Here is a 23,527-nt window from a genome sequence, read left to right as displayed (position 1 = left end):
TTTTAGTCCTTACCATCCGATAAGACTACTTTAATGTTTTATAATTAAAATATTATTTTTAAAGGAATAAACATAAACATGCGTACAAAATAAAATATACAACTCATTAAGTCTACAAATTGTATGTGAACGTTTATTAATATGGTATGTACTTGGCATACCGCAAGGAGAAGTAACTTATATCTCTGCAATGCAGCATCTGTGTTTTTGTTGGCTTTAGAACAGTGGACGTACGCGCGTGTGTATAAACAAGCATTAAGGCCAGTGAGATATAAAAAGTCGCAAAGAAAGGATTTTGAAAGTATCTGAACTCTGCACCTCATATTTCCACTCTTTTTAATTTGAATGCAAGTTGTACTCGTCGTGCATGTGAACCAGAATGACATTTATATTAGACCCAGTCAGTTTGTTAGTCTCTTCCCTTTTTATTCTATCATGTTATGATGCTGTAACATGCACAGAAGTGTAGGTTCAGATGTTTGTTGTTTCTGTAAGTCATTTCATCAAATTTCCTGAGTTACGCAATTATATTCAATAGACCAGACTTCCTATACACACTGCCTCAAATGTTAATGTCCCTTGTACCTCCAGTTAGGAACGTAAGCTTCACGTTGTCTGGAACAAAGTTTACACTGCGACTGAGAGGTCATGATGCCCGCAAGTGTTGTTCAGGAGTCGTGCTAAAACAGCAGAACGAAACAACTATTGAAAATAACGCCCAGAATTGTCTGAAACTGAGGCACTTTGAGTTTAGGCATGACTGAGACGAAGAAATACAGAAGAACTGTAGCAGTATATTATACATTATTATTTTTGCCATATAGACACATTGATGTTTATGTAAACATGAGTTGAGTTGTTCACAGTAATAAGGAAATTCGAATAATAATGTTGCCTTCAGAGCATTCCTGGACCTTGTTCGGCTTCGTGTGGATTTTATAGTCCTTCCACCTTTCTCTCTGTGAGTCACCACGCTCCAGCAACAGGAACGCAACGTCTTGTTAGTTTAACTAACTCCGTGGAGCGCAGTCCTTTTTGAGAAGTTGATAGTTTACCAATTGATCAAAAGAACCCTCGCGTTTTGTGGAACCGGAAGTTGTGTTAGCGTGTTGACAAGAATCCGCCACTGGACCCTGTCCTGAACCATATCAAATCAGTCAACACTTCGTTTAATCAGATCTTATACCCATTTTCTGTTGTTTAGGTCGTTGTAAAGAATACGTCGAAGTATCAAGCCTTATGCAACATTTTATAACGTGCTAGTTTATACGCCCTCTCTCCCAGTCTCCAAGCATGTAGGTCGTTCATTACTGCTTATTCGATATATTCACAGCTGTCGCTTTGTATCTGGTGTTCGTCTCTATTTGAGGAGCTTCAAACCGAGCGTGTCAGACTAATACAGTTCATCACCACCATACCAGCTTTCACTGCCTGCCCAAACCAACTAATCAAGTAATTTTAATAGAAGGCCATGACGTTATGATTTACTTGTTTCAAATTCGTTTAACTTTTGGTCCGCTTAAAAACAATTCCATTGACAGAGTGTCCCGAATTTCATTGACGTATTCGGGGCCACATTGCATATTGAAATAAACTCCGTTCTGGCATGTGAGACTAATATTCCGTATTATAGGTAATTCTTTATTCGTTATAGTTCTTCTTCGGTTTGTATAAGAAATTACGACTCAGATTTCAAGTTCATTTGAATGCGTTTTTTACTGAATGAATGACGTAAGTCCATATAACCACCTGTTAACACTTCGGCCATTAATGAGGGGCGGCCTCTCCACATATAAATTGTACCTTAAGAATGTGGAAATTGATATGTATCATTTATTCTACTTACGTAATAGAATCAGAAAGTTCATCACCGTCATCACAAAATCTAGCGATTCTACCGAAATCACCAGTCCATTTCACAACACTCATAAATGTTTCAGTCATTACTTGTTTTACTCAGCATTTATCCATGAATAACGAATATGAATCTATATCGAGCTTAGAACCACAGAAGTACTTATGGAAACAAACTGAGATCAAAGTCCTAAAATGTTGCAAATAGAATGCCCAGAGAATATCACAATTTAACCCTTCGGTACTGAAACTCGTCTAAGTAATACTGAAAAATTTAGCCCCTGTCTCAAAGAAAACCCAACTGATATACATCGCTAATATCAGATGGCTATTGCTGTTAGGTAAATAATTGCTGTGTATTTTGAGAACAATACCATATCCGTAAATACACTGTGTGGGGAAAAAATCAGAGTTATTGGTTTTAAAGCAGGCGGTACGTATAGGTACCACTGACTTTTAAATTGTTAAAGACAAAATTGTAGTCGAAACTCTCAGGAGAGGTGGGAGGATACTATTGAACACAGTTTTATCGAATTATGTGTACTGGGCTGGATTTAACTCAGAGTCCAGTGATACGCTTTCGTGAGCATGGTAATGGACTTTTGGATTCCATAAAAGCAGATAATTTGTGCATCAGTTGAGGAGTCTTCGGCTTTTAAAGAAAAGCTTTGCATTGTGCAGTTCCTAGAGACGTCGTAATTTATTTCAGGAATTACTTTGTGTTTGTAGTGTATTTTAGAGGATATAAAGCATTCAAAGATTGACTGCATTGAAACATGTAAATTTATGTATCGTTTGTGCATAAACATCTCTCGCTTGTGTCAGTCCTGCATGTAAGCGCATATCCACTCGATTGTTTTATATACGGTCTAGACATCGTCGTTCGACCTAGCTTTTTTTGTTGCGTTGATTAAAATATATACAAATTTAATTTTATAACATAGAACGTGACAGTTTTACTATCGGACATATTTTTTAACTCGTTTTAGTAAAGGGAAGAGGAACGGCACATCTGCGCCTAATCGAAGCTCGCAGAGCAGGACTCGTTGGCTTATCTTCTGTTTCATGTGAAACCTAACCTATACAATTCTCATTATAGAACGATCCGTATAATGTAATGACCACTTCACTGGAATGGAGGTTGTCTGTACTACCGAAGAAGAAAATATTTCCCTGGTTTTGTAACGAACAGAATTATAGCAAGGTCTGACGAACTGACATCAAAGCTGTTGTTCGTGTACAGGCGTTGTCCAGCAAGTAGATGATTGTCCGATAGTATCCGAGAGAAGAAATTGCTGAGTCAGTAGGGTCTGATGACTGGAGTTCGATTCTCGGCAGGTGCAGGACTATTGACTACCTCGATCCAAATTTATTATGGGGCCCGTCCACTGGCGGAATAAAATTGGCTGCTAACCACCACAGGTCCCATGCACCGTTATGATGGAATCCTTTACTTTTACTAATCTTCACGACTTCCTTGTTTATGGCCAGCTTATAATGAAATTATTTTGCAGATTTTTATCAAAGTTAAATTTAAATATTCCATGTATTCTAGTTTAGGCTTAATACAGAGTGATAGTAATTCAATCATGACTTTGAGATAAATGAATTATGGTAAATGTTTTTTGTTAAAACTAACTGTCGTGTCTTAGTTGGCAGATCTGAAAATGTTATTCTGGTGTTTTATTATGTTTGCTGGTTATGTAGGCAGATTCTTATTACAAGATGTCTGTATTCTGGGTTGTTGCGCCTTGTAGTCTGATAGAAGTTTACCGACGTTTCAAAGGTCCTTGCTGTCTTCATCACGATGTTGGTAAACTTCTACCAGACTACAAGGCGCAACAACCCAGAACACAGCCATCTTCAGACTCACCGCCGTGAAAACCCAAATCCTACTTAGGTTGTTATTAGCAGTGAGACAAGAATTCCGATAAATCCTTCCAAGTGAACTGTGACAGGCAGAAAGAGTGTTGGAGACTTGAAACATCGTGTAGCTGAGATGAAGCCTCGTCCTTTACTGTTGACGTTGTAGGTGACCCAAATATGGAGTGAGATGTTATCTTTGTATTTGATAATTTTATATTTGTGCTCATATAGACCTGTGAAGTACCGAATGAGGTCTTCTGGGTTGTGACGCTGTATAGTCTTGGTGGTACCACCGTTCTGTGCGAATGTATCACCTTTGAGGATGAATGGTAACCACCTACAAGACTACACAGCAAGAAAACTCGGAAGACCACAGTGTACTGTTACAGATTGTAGTAAGACTTCACTGCATAATTGTCACTATCATTAAAACCTGTATTTCTTGATGCACTCTTACAGCTGTCAATAAATTTAAAATGCAAGAATATGAAAATTTCTGACAGCGTCGAAAATTTTAAACTTTGAAAACTGAAAAGAGGAACCGTTAGCTTTCTTTCGTACTAATGAGTTATTATTCCCAGCAGACTTTTTGAATACTTTCCTCTTTTTCGGAGATGTCTTTGTCCGTCAGGATTATTGTTTACGACATCGGTACTATCTTCTTGCTTTTTCTGGGTTTTCGTCACAGTGCCTATTAACCAAACCAGAAGCATACAAGACCTTGCTCTTAACGTTGTTTTAGTGGCGGATGTTTGCTGCTCAAAATAAACGGCCCTAAGCAGTGGCGGAGGCTTGTGTCTGTTGTAGAAATTCTTTTGCTACAGAATCCGAACGTGAAGTTGGCCCCTTACCTCCAACTATAGTGATTCTCAGTAGAATTGGCGGCTGAGTCGTGCTTTACTCTTTGTGGGTGGCCAATCAGCAGCTCAGTCTGTTCAGAAGCAGCAAAAATGCTTTGTTGCAAGTTCTCACATGTTTCGGACGTAGTGCTATTAACATTTTTTAAAAAAAAAAATTCGCAGTCATTGAAAACCAATGTTCCACAGTGGTGCATTTGGCCCCACTGTGTGTTCCATATATCTTTCCCCTCCCACTTTTTCTTCATCCCAAGCCAGAGTACATGTGACCGGTTCATTCATCGGCCGCAAATTCTGCTGAAAAGCACTACAGTGCCGAGGTTATGAATCCATGGCGTTGTGCCTTCACTGCCATACGTCGTCTAAAATCCTACATTGAATCATTTTATTTTCCGTCAATGGATGAAGCTGTTATTCATGCATGGATGTATATATATACACGGTTACAAGTTTCTACACTAACGTGGGATATCAATGTCATAGAGAAGTCTTTAGTGTGCGTACTTGATGAATTATTACATATTAAGACTTCCGGCTAACTCTACCGAGCTTCTTGAGAAACTTAATAGTAGCTCAGCAAATTAACAAATCTGCAGACTTTCGCGAAACCGAAAGGTTCAACACTCTATCCACAAGAGTGTCTCTATCCTGATTCAGGTGAATGCAGTGCACACTCTCAAACACTATTTAAGCCCAGTTTTAATGTTGCTGTACCATCAGCCCCTAGATCGGTTGGCTGAAGATGAGTATGTATCGAAAAGCGTTGCCGAGTAGAATCATAGTCGTGTTTGAATCTGTTATGTTGGCAGACAGTGGAACAGAATTAAATTTACTGTACCCTTATCCCAAGCTCCTAAACTCTCCGCCCGCAAAGAATACGCCACTGCAAGTAAACACTAATTTCCCCGCGGAGTGTGGTTGGTTATAAACGGGTTACAGGTAGTCGCTTACTTGCCTTCGTAAAAGTAAGCAAATGTAGAAAATTGCTAATTTTTCACATTGGCTGTTTTCGTCCATTCTACTTTCTCACATTTCTAAACAAGGGCCATGGCATTTATTTTGAGACTGGGACATGTACCGTTTTTGAAACATTTATACCTGCATTTGTGTCTGGACAATATTTGAACCGCTGCGGGTCCAGTGAACGTTAATTGTAGGTAAAAGCTTTCTTGCTAGTTGAGAATAGAGAGTTTTTGGAAAGTGGGGATACGTTATTATTTGCCACGAACATTTTTACTGCCTGCCGCGTGGGATGATGAATTACTTAATGTAGCAAGTAGCGTCAGCAGTTGTTGCAAGGCAATGAACAGAAGCACACAAGCGTATAGAAAGATTGGAGCATGCATGGAGAATTTTGGTCGGAAAATCCTGAAGGGGTTAGTCCACTGAAGAGACCGACTTGTAGATGGCAGAATATTATTACAATAAAGAAGAAATCGGGCGTGAGATTGTCATTTAAATTTATGTGGCTCGGAGTGCAGCCCAGCGGCGTGACAGGTCGGTTTTAGACTTGAGGCTGCCTTTGTGTCTTTGTCTCAGCAGAAACCTGGTACTTGAGACATGCTTAAGAAATCTCTGCCTGAGATTCAAATGTTAATGCAAATCCCACAAGACTTACTAAACTCTAGGAATGTGTCTGAGATATTATGTCAGGGCAGTCAATCAGTCGATAAGTTCTTCGTAACCGAACGTTGTTGCTAAGTGGTTAGCAAACTTCCTTCTTATTCAGGAGGTCCCTGGTTCAGGTCTCGTCCCGGAGACCGGCTATCAAGACTGAAAGTTTTCGTGTTTTTTCTGAGTCCCTCCAGGCACATACCCGTATGGTACATTTCGTTAGGACATGACTTTTCTCTTCTACATTCTTTCCAATTTATTATTCTTTGATCGTCCTATCATTAGACTCTGTGCAGTCTGAGCGTCGTTGAATACACCCCAAATAATTGCAAAATGTTTCTCCTGGAATTTGGTAACCGCGTGCAATGCCACACGACTTCACAACCCAAAGACTGGAGTCGACAAAGTAGTAATAACCACAAGTAACACACGGGTACTTGCACGTCAACACCCAGCGTTGTTTCTTTGTGCTTAATGGTTATGTGTTTTGTGGACCCGGGAGGTGGATATAACATTGCAAGTAGCAATCACCAGAGGAGCATGAGTGACCCCGCTGCTACTCTGCTCCCCTTTGTTGTAATGCAAGCCTAACCAGCGCTGTCTTATTTTTTCCACCCCCCCTTTCTCTTCCATTCTTCTATCGTTTCCTTCATTTCTGTATTCAGAATGGAGATGGGAGGATTTTGTCCTGTGAGTTGTGTGGAGCCGTAGGATATTTCTTTTACAGGAGACAGGAAAGATTTGCTTCATTAATGGTATTATGAGTCTGGCTTTTGTGTACCTGTTGGGGGAGCTAAGCACCCCCCCCCCCAACCGGTTGATGTCCTCTAGGATAAACCTCGTACACTCGCAACACGTAAAACCAAGCTTTTGTGTGTGACAAGTTACACAAGTGTCCTGTACCCACATCAAAGGTTATCACATTGAAAATGCTTCCTTTGCAGTCTTCCCAGTTTGTAATTAGAGTAATAACTGACGGAGCTGGTTACCACAGCGGTAACGAGTCCGAATGGCATTCGGAGAAAACCCAAAAGGAGGATGGATTGGATTCAGTTGTATTCGGGAGTGTAGGGAGGAAACGAATTGTTCAAATTTCGTTGTAGCGGCCCCGAGCTCGTCGAAATGTTATTTCTGTGTCTCGGAGTTATATGCCGATTGGAATTGTCTTAAAGTTACAAATTCCCGATTAATTGTTGATAAATATAAATATTCTAGCGAAGAGAAACTTACACAGGCATTTGTTTCTTTGATGATTGTTGATAATATTCCAAATGGTTCTACACGCATTCATTGTTTTCTCTTTCCTCTCCGTTTGTCCGTCCTGTCAAAACTTTCAAGTGTTTCTGAACCTTTCTGGTAACGCGTACATTTCCCCTTTCCCCAAATTACCTTATACATCTTGTATAGGCATAATATACATCAACTAAATTATAGGTATAAGGTAGCCTAGAGGTATTTGCGTCACGTTTTTTTATTGTGGAAGTATGAAGTGAAATGAAAGATGAATAAAACTTGCAGCAATATAACATTAAAATTGATAAAATAGTTAAAGCCGTTCAACTCGCCAAACTATTGGCCAAAACTTACGTATCCCCGGTTGAGAAACAGTGGCTTGCACTACTTTACTATACTAATAATCATCTGATTGCTTAAATAACCACATTAACACTCGCTTGACAATAAGACAACGTATGTTTAGTTTTATTATGTTCTCGCAATGAATTGACATTTAACATATCAATTAATCAAAAAGGACAGGTTATCTTTTGGTATCATGTCTCACAGATGAGCACAATATAGCAATGTATTTGTAACCTATTACGTATTCTACAGCCCTGAGCAATCAGCACATTATAATACCCTCGGTCCTAAGTTAGGGGCTTCATCTGTTTCCCAGCGTTTGGCTGGTCTCGGAGTAAGTGTTGTTTTATTGGTTACCTAATTGTTGGAACGCATAATGACATCTAAAGAATACATTTTTTCCTTTGAGAATTAAGTAGTGAACTAGGGTGTATTTTTCATAAATAAAAACCACATTCCCTTCCATTTAGTCATCCCTTGTAACAGTTGTTCCAGAAATTTTTAAGACAGGTCCTTTGTATCGGGTTTCAGATCTTTCGTTTTACATTTTACGTATAGAAGACCTTACTTGATGCTGTTCTTAGCACCTACACTTTCTTGTCTAACTCTGAACGTAAATAGGGCATTGTTAAAGAAAAAATAGAGCCAGCGAGAAAAGGACATAGAAACTCATGTGGATGGAAATGAAGGAAACAAAAAAGAAGAAAGAATAAAAGCGGATGCTCTGAAAAGGTAAAGGACACGTCTTCCATCATGCTTCAGAAAGACTAAGAGATTTCATCCTCAACTAAGATTCTTTTTGGTGACCTGATTCACACAGGGACTTAGTAAGGACAAAACCAGTTTCAGCTTCGTCCATCAAGGTATCTGCAAATGGAGGAGGGTTTTGTAGAATAGAGAGACGTGGAGGGGAGAGTCGAATTTGTTATAGAAATCTTTGACAGTGGAAAATACTGTAAGTTTTAACATGTGATGTGTTGGTAAGGGGGGAATCGTAGAGTAACATTCGTTCTGAAAACATTTATTTCTTTCCACTCCTTTTTGCAGGATGCCCTATATTTAATTATGCTTATGATACACAAGTCGTTGTAGCCAGAAAATGTTTGGTTAATACGTTGGCCAAAATAGTTCTCGCCTCTTGCTTTAGAGTGAAAGTGACAAACTATTCTACAAAGTAATGTATGCGTGATTCGTAGTGAATGCTGAAGTGTTAACAGACTGAGGAACTCAAAATAAATAGAGGATAAAGGATACAGAAGACGGTGCATGGGTAATATCTCTAACAGTCACATGATAATCTCAGAATACTCTAGTAATTAAATATTTCCGTGAAGAAGGAAGGATCAACGTAGTGCTTGATTGGACATACGCCAGATGAACACAACAGTGTTGATGTTTATTGGCATGACGTCGGCTTTTCTGGATGAAAGTTGTTACGGGCGTAGAACGCCGTGAGGGAGAGACGGAAGATAGCGAAGGAGGCAGGTTATTCTTCAGCGTGTCCTTATGCAACCCTTTGCACGGTGCCACGTATTACACCCTGCACCTGCGCGAAAGTGACCGCGAAAGAGCGAGGGACCTAAGCCGTGATGCACGAATATTACCACAGTAATTTTCCCGCGATGCGAACGAAGATGGTCCGCTGTTTCAGTTCCTGGAAGAGACCTGAGACATCAAAGTTGTGATGTTTAATTTTACATTTTCTCTGTCGCTTGGGTTGTACAACGCGGAATGGGTTAATGCATTATGAAATGAGTATGATGTCATAGGAAACGGTCATTTTGTATAATGAATTCCTCTCGGGCTGCCAGCACCACCTGGTAGTCCGACAGGAATTCATTATACTTAGTCGCCGTGAAAGCTACAGATCATAGGTTATTTTGTAGTTTAAGGCCTGGAGGGCCTGAGGATAATCACTAGCAGTCGTAGTCAGAATACCTGATTTGCAGTTGGAGAACCAAATCCGGGACCTTCCGATTACGACCGTTAGCACACAACGCAGCACAGCCAAGTGGTCACAATTACGTATACAGGGTCTGTATAGACAAGTCCTGATGTGGTCAGCATAGTTTAAGTAAGGTGAAAAATAGTTTGCGTTGCATTGGAGTAGGTCAGGGGGAGCACAGAAAGCGAGAGACCTGCCCTGGAAGATTTCCCCGTCACTTTTGTCCGTGTTAGCCGCAGATACCAAAAGCAGGCTTTAGTGCGAGTCGAAACAAATAATTCAAACAAGAACCATAGAAACAAGTCGTCTGAACTTGGAATGGGAGAGGGGGTTGAAAACGTCAAAGTGGATGAATAACATTGGGTTTCCGTCCCTTTATTTTTCTTCATTCATAATATTACAAAAGCGATCCTTGGCCGGCAAAACCAGTATTCATCTGCAAATTTAGATCGGTTGATTTCGCATACCTTTCGCTTTTGTTATTCCTTCGTGTGCACAAATATATTTTTCAGGTGCACAAAACATCTTTAGAAACATTTCACAGAAATTCTTTGCTTCGTGAAAAATGTTTTTCTGTGATAGTTTCTACTGATGTTGGAACTGCCCTTTGTATGATTTTTAAATATCATTCTTAAATTGGAGCTGTTAAATCTGGTGTGCAGGAATAGTTACACTATAGCTTGGAAAACGGCACCAAAATTCTGTATGAATTTCTTGTCTCTCCATCCTAGCAACATGCTCAGCCCGTCTTAGCCGCTAGGTTTCATAGTCATAACAAAACACACGGCCTTTGTACATCGCGAAGATCCTCATTTTGTACTTTTGTGTTCGCAAGTTTTATTAAAAATTATTTTCTGAGCTTTACAGCACAATATATGGTCTTTCCTCTGAGTAAAGGACCGCGTTTACAGTAATTTAACGCGGATAAAATAATTAATACTATAATTATAAAAAAAACACTTCTACCATTCTAGTTTATTCATTTTTATTCGTTACTCTTTTACCAGAAGTTTACTTGAATTTTGTTTAGCTTGATAGTTGAACGGTTGTTATGGGAATAACTTGCAACTAATAAATCAATATACGTTTAAGTCCGTTAAGAACCGAACCAGAGCATCTTGTTACTTTTTTTAAATAGTAAATTTTGAAAGTTTGTTGAATCATTGAACTCGGCCGAGACTTCACACTGACATAGGTATTCTTTTGGTTTGTTCGTTTGTTTGTTATGTTGCTTCCACTTAATATTTTCCTGCTTCTGTCGGTTAGTACTGTCTTCTCCAAGGTGCAGTCCACATCGTTAATCTATAATCTCTCTCTCTTTTCGGAGACAGAGATAGAGAAAGACAGATAATCTCTTGCTGGACTTCCGAATTGAAAGAAATGGTGGAAAAGAAATTTAAAATTTTTGACAGGTATCAACTAAAAAAGAAAGAGGGATTTTTCAAACTGTAGGCCTGTTGTAAGTTCCTGTACACATGCTCGTTTGGAATGTGACCATTTGGTCACGCAGAACACAAAGCTACGAGTAGATCCTGGGAAAGAGACGAGATTAGGAGGTAAGCCGGGCGAGTGAGGACAGTAATTTGTGCATGAGACACAATGCACAATGACTGATGATGGTCATCATGAGATGCAAGTTTCAGGCGTATACCTGACTCTAATGAGCTCCCTTTTTATATATTCAGGAATTCTGATGCCTTCTGTGAGTTAACGTTTGTTAAATGTATGTCTGAATCGTACTCTGATTGACATGACATCACTTGCGTAAGTAAAAATAAAATCATAAGAAACTCGCATATGAGAACTTCCGCCTCATAAGTAGAACGGCTGGGTTCGAATCTCAGCTCAGAGACTAGCTATCATGATATTTCTTGTGCTGTCCCTAAGTATCTCCAGTCGTGCTTTCTTTTCGTGGCATATGTGAAATTGATACACAAATACGCAATGGTGAGGCCATGTCCATTCCGCCTGTTCGTATGAATTAGTTCCGAAAATATTAATCAGATGTCAAAGAAAATTTAAATTCGTGTTCTGCACTGAAACTTCTCAGGTGAATTAAATTTTGCTTTTTATCGGCCCAGAACTGAATTCCTACTTCACGCGAAATTGAAGTATAACTTCCTAATACAGTTTACGGGAATAAAAGATTCATCTTATAAATGTATGTATATCATATAAAGTGTAAATTTTCGTGAAGACCTGCGTCTGTTGTTTTAAACATATTATTCTTATTATTTAAATGAAGTACAGGTAGAACCATTATATGAGTCTGTGCAGTGTAATACTTGGAGTGCGGTTATTTTTGAAGCAGTTGAGAAGCCTTGTGTTCGGATTATTACTTTCTGTTCTTGTTTAACGTTACAGATATTTAAAGTAAGTAGATATGAGCGTATATATATGCTTCTAAGGTAAAAAATATGATAAGAAACAATATTATAAAATGTTTAAAATATTGAATGTTGGTACAATTTACTGAATCGGACACTACTAAACAGTTAAAATTAATAGGACTACAGTTTATTCTCGATACAGAGTGAGTTTTATTATTTTTCTGGCAGTACGCAGGTCTGTGGACGGTTGTATAGATTTTTATGAAGAGTTTCGGAATGCTGTCACGGAAGGAGAGGATATTCTGAGAAGTAACGGGGTGGGAGGAGAGGAGGAAAAAGAGAGGTAAAAAAAGCAAATCCGTTCCTGAATTCAATTTCCCTGTGCTCTGTGAAGTACGGCCTGTTATGGGCCACTTGGGGTTCGTATTCCGATGGTTCGGGAAGGCGCGCGACAGGAAGTAAAAGTAGTGATTGCAAAGCTAACGATCAATATAGGACAAGAGTGACTACCCGCGTCTGGATCCAGTATTCATGAAACTTTTGGAAATCAGTAGCAGCCAAGGCGTGTCTTCCGAGTGTTTAAGTATTTGTTAAATCTTTGAAGCCGAAAGAAGACACAATATTTATTCGTTCCAAAGATCATTGGTTACTGTTGTTTAAGTGAGTAATCAATGATCACACTGATAATCATACGAAACCTTTAAATATCTCAAATACGGAGTTAATGATTGTTAAAGCAGCTGGCGCAATTAGGTACTATTGGACTTCAAGGGCTGACTGTGTTCGGTCCCTCGTAGACCAACAGGCCATAAGAACGGTTATGTTCCATCTAATGTGTACTTATAAGTTCTGTTAGTGCTATTATTACAACCGTTTGAATCTACAACCTGTAGCACTCACCATCACTACCTCCTTAGGTAAGAGATTAAGCTGTCTTCATTTTTTTAATTCGTTTAAAGTATCCTCTTCCTTAGGTAGCAGAAGTTAATTAGCTAAACATTCTTATGTCCTATTTCCTCATTGCAAGTTCGCAATGTTGGGCGATAAAAAGGAGATACTGTGTCCAGTAAAATCGAACTCCGTGTAGCCGGCGGGAACAAATTGGCATGGCGCTTTATCGAACTGGTTCCCTTTAAAATTTCATAGGGAATTCAGTTCTGAGGCTTTAGTGGGAACATTGCTACGTGGCGGTATGTACAGACACGTATCGGGGTTTGACTGTTTTTCAGAATTGAAATCACGTGTTTTTTGCTATCCAAAGTGCGCGTTGACATTTTATTTGAAAATGAAGGCGGACGTAGAACTTACTGAGTGACTGGTGACGTAAATTGTCTTTTAGAAATCTTGGCATCGCTGCGGGATCGTGATGAAAGTCAACAGACACTCTGCATTAAGAATGAGGGTCGTGAGAATAATTGCTAATCGCGAATTTGTTCAAGCTGTAATCATTCCAGTTTCCTTGATAGCGCATCACACTATTGTAAAGTAAAATAACATTCTTCTCAGTTTTCTTTGACAGATTTCTATTCAGCTCCTCTTCACAAGTAACAATCAAAAAAATGTAAATCTTAACATAAACAATTTCTGTGCAAAATCACAAACCTTTGTTATGTTAAGTAGAAATTTTTATTGAAAAATATATTTTATATAACCGTATGTTTTCATCAAAGACTCTTTTATTTTTCCTACATTGCAGTTTATCACACTTGCCAGACACTTAATTCAGTCACATGTTTTTTAACTGTATTCCTGAAAGAGACTGTGCTAGGACAGATTCTACAATTGGTATCGTTCAAAAGTTAACATTTCCTCAATGTCGCCGAGCCGCTCAGCTATTGGAGTCATTTCCCCATGTACGCCTGCGTAACCAGAGATATAACGGTCACCATGACATCATTATTTGAAATATGGTTCAAACATTTCGAACAATATCCATGAACGTGTCTTGGAGGGGGGAAAACGTTGCCCCGAAACACTGTGTTATCAAGTAAAACGGAAAACTGCAGTGTGGGGAAATAATAATAGGAACGCATGAATCTTGGTTCAGCTGCTTTTGTTGTGTTTTTTGTATTCATTATATTTAATTTTCTTTTCACTCTTTCGTTTCTCCATTTGTAATATCTGTTTCTTCTTTCCCCTCCCATATTTTCCGTCCCGTTCTCTGGCTGTGGTGTTATTGTATTTTCACCCTCTGGCATCCAGTGTCGAACTTCTTTCATCTCGTTTTACCTTCCATGAGTTTAACGGGGTCACCGGCCTAGGAGACAGTCAGCCCTCTGAACTTCGTCTCCTACTGATCAGGAGATTAAATGATTAACGAACAAAGGAATGTACAAGTTTTATAATAACTTGGCACATATATCCAGAAATTTGATATGTAAACTTAACCATTAAAACTTTAAATAGTATCGCCCTACATCCATAATTTACTGATGTGATCTTCAGGTAAATCATAGCGTGCTCCTATTTTTGGATTATCTAGTTTCGGTGTTATTAAACAGAACGTTTGTGATTAAACTGAATTAAAACGTTGATGGAAATTTAGGGCCTTTAAAGATGAAAAATTTATTGACGAAAATAATGTGTGTTAACATCTCAATGAGAGCTTTGCTCCATGGGGTCACTTAATTCGAAATATTAAAATACATTGGTATGAGACTTTGATTCTCGCATTATGGGAAGAGAACACATTTCGGTCGTTTAAGAACAAGGTGCTTAGGAGAATATTTGGACCAAAAGGGGGAGGAAGTGACGAGATGCTGAGGAAAACTGCGCAGTGAAGAGCGCCATAATTTATACTCATTACCAAATATTATAAGGAGGATGAAATGGGTGCAGTGTGTAACGCGCAAGGCGAAGATGAGAAATGGATACAAAATTTTGGTTGCAAAGCCCAGAAGGGAAGACACCACTCCGGAAATTGATAATACGAGTACTTCTTGTTCGTGACATCATCATTAGGATGATCGATCGAAGCAGACTGGAATGAGCAACACATGTGAAATCAAAAATGGATACAAAGTTTTAATAAGAAGGTCCGAAAATAAGAAACCGTTTGAAGTACAGGTTCAAATATCTATCGTAGCTAAATACTGTAATAAACCTTCTGGTTCCAAAAAAGACGAGTATCGTGTTAATCAGCTTGGCTACTGTCAGCTTTTTAAGAAGTAGACTGTATTCCGTGTTGGCTACTTAGTTAAAAAAGAATAATTTCGGGTTCTCGTGGCGGTTATAGAAAATGACTGTCATTTGGATTCTAGCGCCGTGTAACGTGATTGATGTTTACCGACGTTTCAGGGCGAACTCCCTGTTAATAGAGACAGCAAGTACATCTGAAACGTCGGCAGAATTGTAAGAGACTACACGGTACTACTGCCCAGAAGACTGCCGCCTTCATAGTTAAATAAGGATTGAACATAAGTAAATGTACTTGTTCCGCGTTAAAGGCACCTTTTTCCCTAAAGTTGAAGCTCGTATATTCTGACAAGGAACGTGGTACCCCGCATGGGAAGGATGGATATTCACCCATCGATAACTTATGTATTATTCATCAGTCGCGGCGCGAAATTACAGCCAGTTCGCTAGGCCAATTTCATTTATTTTTTCCACCCCCCAACCCCTTAGTTGTATTGTCAGAAACTTGTGAGCAGTGCTGTAGAGCACAAGGGGACAGAAACCGGCAACGAAAAGTATTATATTTTTACTATCGCCAGTTTTCAATACATTTTCCTCTTATTGTTATCATTTTACATTTTATATGTACGAAATAATGCATACATGCAAACTTTTTATATATGGGAGATGATTTAATTTTGAAACCGTTCGTTTCCACGCACCGTTTACATTTTCTGTTGCGAATAAGAATTTTTGTGTACATAAGCGAAATCTCATTTATCAAACTTTCGGTTATATGCAAAGTTTTTTTAAAAAATAAATGTGCCTATTTCAGCATTCATCCAGTGGCTTCTTTGTATTTTCTGGTTTAAGGGAAGGGGAGGGTTACTGGAGCGTGTCTGTTTAAAAACGACTGTGATTTTAAAAGAAACCGTTCGTTGATATATGGCTTGTATATTTTTGTAATAGGCTGTATGGGGTGAAATGTATCTTCGCAAAAATTATCATAGTTATAAATTACACTCATTTATCTTGCTGTTTTGTGTGATCAGCCGATTAAGATTTGGTTAACACATCTGTTGAACATTAAAAGCAGAAGTAATGCCACGGAAGGTTGAAGTTGCATTTAAAAATATGTATAAGGAATTTCGCTTTTTTATTTAACCCAAAAATTCTTTACTCTCTTCATTGGAGGTCTACCAGTCAGTGATAATGTGGGCTGTGTGTTTCACAGGTGGTACAAAAAGTTTGCGTGGTACAGACTAGGACATGCCAGCTCTCTTGCATGTACTGACAACGTTACGACATAAAAATAACCCGCCTTCCCATCCCCGTAGTAATATTGACATGAATTTAACTTTATCTTTTTTTAGTAATAGTTCAAGCAGAGGTTTGGTACCGTTTGTAGAGTTCAGTTATTTTATTGGTGAAGATTTCTGTCTTCTGGGTTATTGCGCTGTGTAGTCTGGTCGATGTTAACCAACGTTTCAGAGGTCATACTGCCTCCGTCATCAGGGCGATGATGACGGAGGCAGTATGACCTCTGAAACGTTGGTTAACATCGACCAGACTACACAGCGCAATAACCCAGAAGACAGAAATCTTCATATTCACCGCTGTGAGAACCTCAAGTCTTACATATTTTATTGGTGTTTCAAAAATGGCCGCAGTGATGTGCCTTAATATGGAAGTATGGGCTTAACTTAGTGGAAATTGTCAGTATAATCACATTTTTTGCTTTGCAGACAGACGTTTATTTAAAAGAGGGAGAAAAAAGAATAAGGCTTGTAAATGGTTCGTTGTTCATTGGACTACAAACTATCCCGAATATTGAATCTCGAAATTTTAAAATTATTGTAATAACTCCAGATCTAGTCTGTTCCATTGCTCTCTGTCAGGGAAGTTAAAGTTCCTTACCTGCAGTCTGTCGTACTTTCCAATGCTATTTTCATCTAATGACAGTCCATTAGCAGTTTCTTCCGATCCATGTCGGATTTGTGGATTGTCGTAGTGCTGCTAGAATAACCGCATACAGTATAGAATATGATGGTGGTGGACTTTGGGATTATGACCCCGTGTTGACTGGTGTCTTCTTCGAATTTAATAGCGTATGAGGCTACATACACTAAGCCAGTAGCTGGGGATTTTAATTTTGAACGACATTTCGTTTTTTATCGTAGCTTGTGGACGTTGCCAGGCTGAGATGGAAATTGTCGTGGTTAAAACGTGAATGAATTAAGCCTAATGATATGTTGTGCCCTGTTGGGGTAGACTGTGCAGAGAGAAATGTGTCCATAAATCGTACCTGTTGCAAAATTAGATATGATCGATTTGTATAAATATAATTTTGAAGATGACTGTCCTGGGTTTGGCGCTGTGTAAGCTGGTAGAAGGTCACCAACGTTTCATAAGTCCTTGCTGCCTCCGTCATCAGTACGATGAAGGCATCAAGGACCTCCGACTTGTCGTTAAACGTCTAGCAGACTGCATGGCGCCACAACACATAAGACTCACTCCCATGAGAACCTGAAATCCTAAATATAATTTTCTTACATCTCTTTTACACAACTTGACCACTGATCCTTGTAGTTATTTCACCGATATCCGTATTTTTAATAATGTATATATTCAGCCATCTTCATGGTCACACACATTATTTTGTTTAGAACGCCACTGATTAAATTGAGTAAAGTGATGGAATTATAAAATTATATGCAGAAAATAAATTTACAACACTGCAGCAGTACAGTTGTATCCTGTTGGTAAATTTTTCTAAAATACGCCGTCTTGTTTATTGCGCCGGATTAGTGTAGTGGTTATTGGAGTGTTGTAGAGACTCGTTTAGATAGTGGCTATGGTCTATTTGAAGGTACAATCTCGTCGTTTGCTGGAGAGACCGAAGAAAATCACGAAAATTCTCACACAGGATAGCCGTTCCGGGTTCATATCAGAAATTCAGCAGTCTTACGTATGGCGCCATGTGAAGTCTCACGGTAAGCCGAACTTCTCACTGGACATGCAGTTATATAGGTTACAACACGGAATTACCTTTTCAAATTACGTGTATGCACCATTAGCACGTCTCAGTGTATAACATACCACAAAAATATTCGATAAATGTGTTGTTACACATTGTGTTAGTTACTTTTGTCTCAAGTAATTTCAGTCGGAAATATTTTTAAAAATCCAAAATTCTAGAGACATTGGCTTATAAAACTCTTGTGTCATGTACGTTATTTAAATTCTAATGAGTGGTTAGGAGGACAGTATACAACAATTTCTTCAAAGCTGACTCAGAACTGCTCTTATGTGTGTACAGTTTATACATTAACAGGTCACCTTTATATGCCTTATTATCGGTACTATTGAATATTGAACATGTTCAGTGTCGATGTGCATCAGAGCTAGGTTCCAAAACGTCTCAACAGTTTAATGCATAAAAAGATCACTTTGGCACAACGGCTTCAGTTGTCCAAAGAGGGAAGATGTGTCTTGTCACATCCTTCCACTTTTGGAATCTGAATTTTATGACAATTAAGAGTAATTCATTGTTTGTTTATTGAAATGTAATAAATTCCGTGTGTCGGTTAAGAGGTTTAAGTGTGAAGAGGTGTTAGTGACGTCCAATTTCATTATATCGGCAGATGTAGTTTGGTTTTAGGTTACCCAAGCAAAGAACGGTGTTTTCTAAAATCCCGGCGAAGGACGGACAGACAGACGTATGATTTTGTTAGTATTACATATATCTAACGATGAGCCATGTTCAATCAACCATTGTCACAGATCGTAAGGGAATCAGGTGCTGTGACGTCATTAATGTTACGATCCTTTGCCCCTACAGGTGTCAAATTTAATCTATTTCCTCTCTTGGATATTTTATATTTTATATTGAGAGGCTCTAAACGAGTCTGTATATTTAGTGTGTTGAAAAGTAACATTTGAAATTGTACGAAGTGATTAGATTATGATTTTAAAATAAGAATGAACTTTCATTTACAAAAGCTAATATTGATAACCAATCTGTCTGAATTAATGATCACCTGAGGAACGCTAGGGAACTTTTGTGTTTATAAACTACGTAGTACCTAATTATGCTGTTGGCTTCATCTGACGACGTTTCCATACATTTATTATACCCGTGGTGCTACTTGTGTTTCATTGTATGTCTATGTGTAAACTGTAACAGAGTTTGTATTTGTTATGTATGAAATTTACTATCCAATCGGCTTTTCCTGTTTTGTAAGTTTTGAAGTAGGAAGGACACAGGCTTTGAAGAGGAAGGTTCTTGGATAGTAAATTACATAGTTCCGACCCCGGTATGTAGACGAAATATTGCAGAAATGAAATACGACATCTGTACCATTTTTCTTGGTTATTTCTTTAATATGAAATTTAATCTGTTTACGTAAACTGATACAGTTTGACTATAATTATCACTGTATGGTGCGTATATAATTTTTTGCGCTTTTGCTCGAAATTTGTTTATTTTTATAAAAAAAAACATAAATTGTATCTCATCTTCATTTTGCTTTTTGGTATACATACTTTGGTCAATTTTAAACTACTCTCAAAAGTGATATGGCTCTTTTTCATACCTTTCAGTGTATGATTCTTCACTCGAGCTCAGCATGCTACCCTCGTCAAAGGTTTGTATTCTAATCCTCTCTTAAATTAGAAAAGAAAATGTATATTAGAAAATACCGGGGTCGGAATGTTGCAAGTTTCTTAGTTGTGCATCCATTGGTATATAGAAATCTAATTTTTGTTAAAGGGCCCCTCATTCATTGCACTCAGGTTTGTGTAGAACTGCGTATGATTCACGCAGTTCATTTGTTTATATTTCAACGGGAGCTTATTAAGATCGTTGTTTGGTGCTTATGAAGGATAAACATAAGTAAACGAAAGAAATCTTGCATAAGCACCCAACTATTTGTAACAATAATAATGAATTATATACATGTGAATGTTAATAACTATGACGTATGTCGGCGTCATGTTTATTCTTATTTTGGTCATTGTTAAAACGAAAGCATTATTGAGATAAATCAGTAATTGGAGAGGGGCTTGATGCTGGAATTAGAACAAACTTCGTAGCTTGCTGGATTTAATCAAATAAACCTTAATCGTTGATAAATTCAATTATCACACACGCACATTATTACAATATCTTTGACTTTTAATAGTTTATTTTCGTTTATATGACAGCTGCTGCTTTTCGATTTTCGATTATTGTAGGAATCATTTGCATATAATTTCGGTGATGGTTTGTCTAGCGTACTGCTGGAATCCTTGTTGGAGTGTGTTTGATTAATCACTCACCAAGCACGTTATAATTTATTAAACAAGCGTTTGTAAAATTATTTTGACTTCAGAATAGAACATGTTTCTTGAAATTGTAAAAATTAAGTTTATAAATTAATCCAGCAGCTAAAATTATTTTGATTCATTGGGATATTATTATAGTATATTCCTGCTTTTGAGCGATAGCAATGGAATCTTGCATGTGTCATTCTCTTGCAGCCCTGAGAGGTAAGCACGAGTGCTGATTTCTGGGTTTAAGAGAAATCATTGGTTGGTTATGTTATGTAATTTTACAGGTACTTTGAAGTAAATGCATCAATATGTTTAAACATGAATCTTGGTTCTATATTCGTTTCAAGTATGTATGAAACTGTTGAAATAATTGTTAGTTTTAATTACTACGCATGAACAGCGCATGTTTTATATTAGCTTGGTACTGGCAAACTAATAATGGAGTTACTGATTTGATTATCTTCCTGGATATGTGTAGATATTATTTGTAGGAGTTGAAAGTGTGTCTGCAGCCGTCAAGCAACCGTTTATTCCAAGGTACCATCTTGGTCGTTGCTTCCATGCTATTTATAGAGGCACAATACACACTGTTCCCATAATACACTTTTTCAAGAGAAACAACACGAAACGGGAAATGTAACCATAGACAGAATTTTAACCAGAAAACATGGAGAGAAGATTCCGCTTGGGAGACCTAGGCGTAGATGGAAGGATAATATTAGAATTTACTTTAAAGTAATAGGTGTGAGAATGTGGAATGGATTCATCTTCCTCAAGATGGGGTTCAGTAGCAGGCTTTTGTGAACTCAATAATGACCCTTCCGGTTAAAAGGAAGGAGGGTGATTTCTTGATTAACTGAGCAACTCTGCTTTATGAAGCTATAAAATTATTAAACATTGTACTAGCACGTTTTTAATTTTGTAATTATACGAAATCTCATATGTCTCGTTCACTAATATCACTGGATATGAAGTAACTACTGTAATTGCACGGGTGATAGAGAAGACTACAAAGAAAAGAGTGGTTAGTAGGTGGTAGCTATGGCTTATGAAGGGATTCTTGCAGATTTAGCCAATGATATTGACAAAAAACAATAGCTCTTCAGTCTGTCCAAGATTCGAACAATTTAACGTCATGTAAGGGCCGTAGTGTGTCTGGGTTCGGTGGGATAACAGCCAGGAATGTTTGTGTGATGTGTCTGCATACTTATTACGCTTGTGCCATGAAGGAAGTGGGTACTTTTAAGAATGCATTTCAGTCTGTTGTATTGCTGCTGTGTGTCCCTGTGAATGATCCTCTGTGAACACTGTTAGCAAATAAAATCCCTTCAGTCCAGGTAGAGATAATATGACAAGTCCGGGACAAGAGTGCGTTATTTAAATGTCTGCACGCACGTGCAGAAGTGTGTCATGCAAATTGTGTGGGTATGAGTGGCGAGTCGTTGGTCCTGGTGACAAGTTTACGTTCAGGCTCGTGAAAGAAAGGGTGACCCTCCTCGTAATGTATGCAGATCAACCTCACGACGTTAGTTTGCGAGTAGAGTACTATCAAGTCAAAAATTTTCTCCGAAGGTCCTAAACCGCAGAATAAATAGTTACGGTGAGTTGCTAAATGGATTTTCTTTCTTTTCATTACGGTTTGCAGTTTGTTTTTGTCATAGAATGTTCGTTTATGTATTGATATTTCCCCTAGTTAATGTAAGTGATGTATAAAAAGGCTACAGAAGTTGCCAAAAAATGAATGGGGGGAAATATTATTTATGGTCGTATGTAGGACTTGCTTAATGGAGGTTGCTACTTCAGATATGAGCATAAAGCTTCTATATCACCCCTGATAATGAACAAAAAGAAGGCGAAGGGGCATTATCCCCCCTCCTACCCCTGCACCCACTGCGATATTTCTCTCTGCGTGTCTTCTTCACGCATTCCCCCTTCTGCCTTCATCTGTCGTTGTTACTGTCACATTTTCTGTGGACGGCCTTTATTTTCCATAAAGCTGAAATGTATTTGTGTACCTTCCAATGAAGCTATGGGGGGTTCAAAATCCATTACCGTTTGTTACTGCATGATGGTCAATTTAATTTCTGAAGTTTCCAAGCAACATTGGACTTGTGTTATTATATTTAATATTTTTGTACGTCATCTTCGACAATGGCTTTACAGGGAGGCTATGTCGTGCCTACTTTACAAAGTAATTACTGCTGTAAACTGGATGTTATAATCAAATTATAATACTTGCATTTTTTGCTATGTACATTAATATTATAGTCCTAATCTGCTGATCGCTCACATTACTGTCGTATGGTGTCATAATATTTGTGTTCTCTCTTTGTCGATTCGTTACCCTATTAAACGATTTTCATAAAACTTAATGTGACTCTCATGCCATTATAGTAATTTTAATTTCCTGTTGTGAACAGCGTCCATACGGCTTCCCCGAATGTAGTGATGTGAACGAACAGTGTAAGACCATAAGGTTTTGAATCTCAGCCAAATTGTTCAGATACTCAGTTTGTAATCTTAAGGAATTTTTTTTTTACGACAAGCAGAATTTATGGCCATTTACTCTTTCTTTGAGATAATTGTCCGATGAACGTCAAGATAACCAGTGTTTTTGTATTGTCGATTTTATCGAATTCTTTCCGAAACAGAAAAATAGAAACACACAAAACAGAGAACATTGCAAGTCTGAAGGATCCATTCGGCTAGCCTCTCCCATGCCATATGTCGATTTCTTTGTCACACTTTCCGTGCATTGCTGCTGTTTTAGCTTTTGCATATACATGAACCGAATGACATACATATTAGATAACTACCAACAGAAAGGGTTAGTAAGGGATAAATAAGAAAGAGGTCACAAGATAGAATGAAATAAAAAATGGAATGAAAGAAATGGGGTGTTATCAAAGCGCCTAACTTATAAAGAAATAACTGGGCCTAGAGGCTTGCTGAGGATAGGCGAGCCGCAAAGTATGAGACGAACAGACAGCTTGAAAGAACCCCTCATGTTGCATTTACTCACGCCCATAGAATTGTATGCGAGTGGTGCAAAG

The 23,527-nt window shown here is 38.2% G+C and overlaps 1 protein-coding gene across 5 annotated transcripts in view; it reads left to right on the top strand.

Moving 5' to 3' along the window:
* The window catches only part of zfh2 (Zn finger homeodomain 2), a 167,913-nt gene that overhangs the window by 113,215 nt on the left and 31,171 nt on the right, over positions 1 to 23,527 (top strand). For 2 of the 5 annotated variants that reach the window (XM_087353923.1, XM_087353922.1), the window contains exon 5: positions 19,764 to 19,807. The exons of the other annotated variants lie outside the window; for them this stretch is intronic. In XM_087353923.1, the coding sequence (XP_087210049.1) occupies positions 19,764 to 19,807 (44 nt within the window). The remainder of the gene's footprint in view (positions 1 to 19,763; positions 19,808 to 23,527) is intronic. 5 annotated transcript variants of the gene reach the window in all.

Source organism: Zootermopsis nevadensis, unplaced genomic scaffold (genome assembly GCF_977971745.1).
Source record: "Zootermopsis nevadensis isolate Lab colony 2312 unplaced genomic scaffold, Znev_1.0 Znev_ptg000022l, whole genome shotgun sequence".
NCBI lineage: Eukaryota > Metazoa > Arthropoda > Insecta > Blattodea > Termopsidae > Zootermopsis > Zootermopsis nevadensis.
Note: the sequence above shows the minus strand (reverse complement) of the source record. Positions and strands in the feature narration are given on the sequence as shown.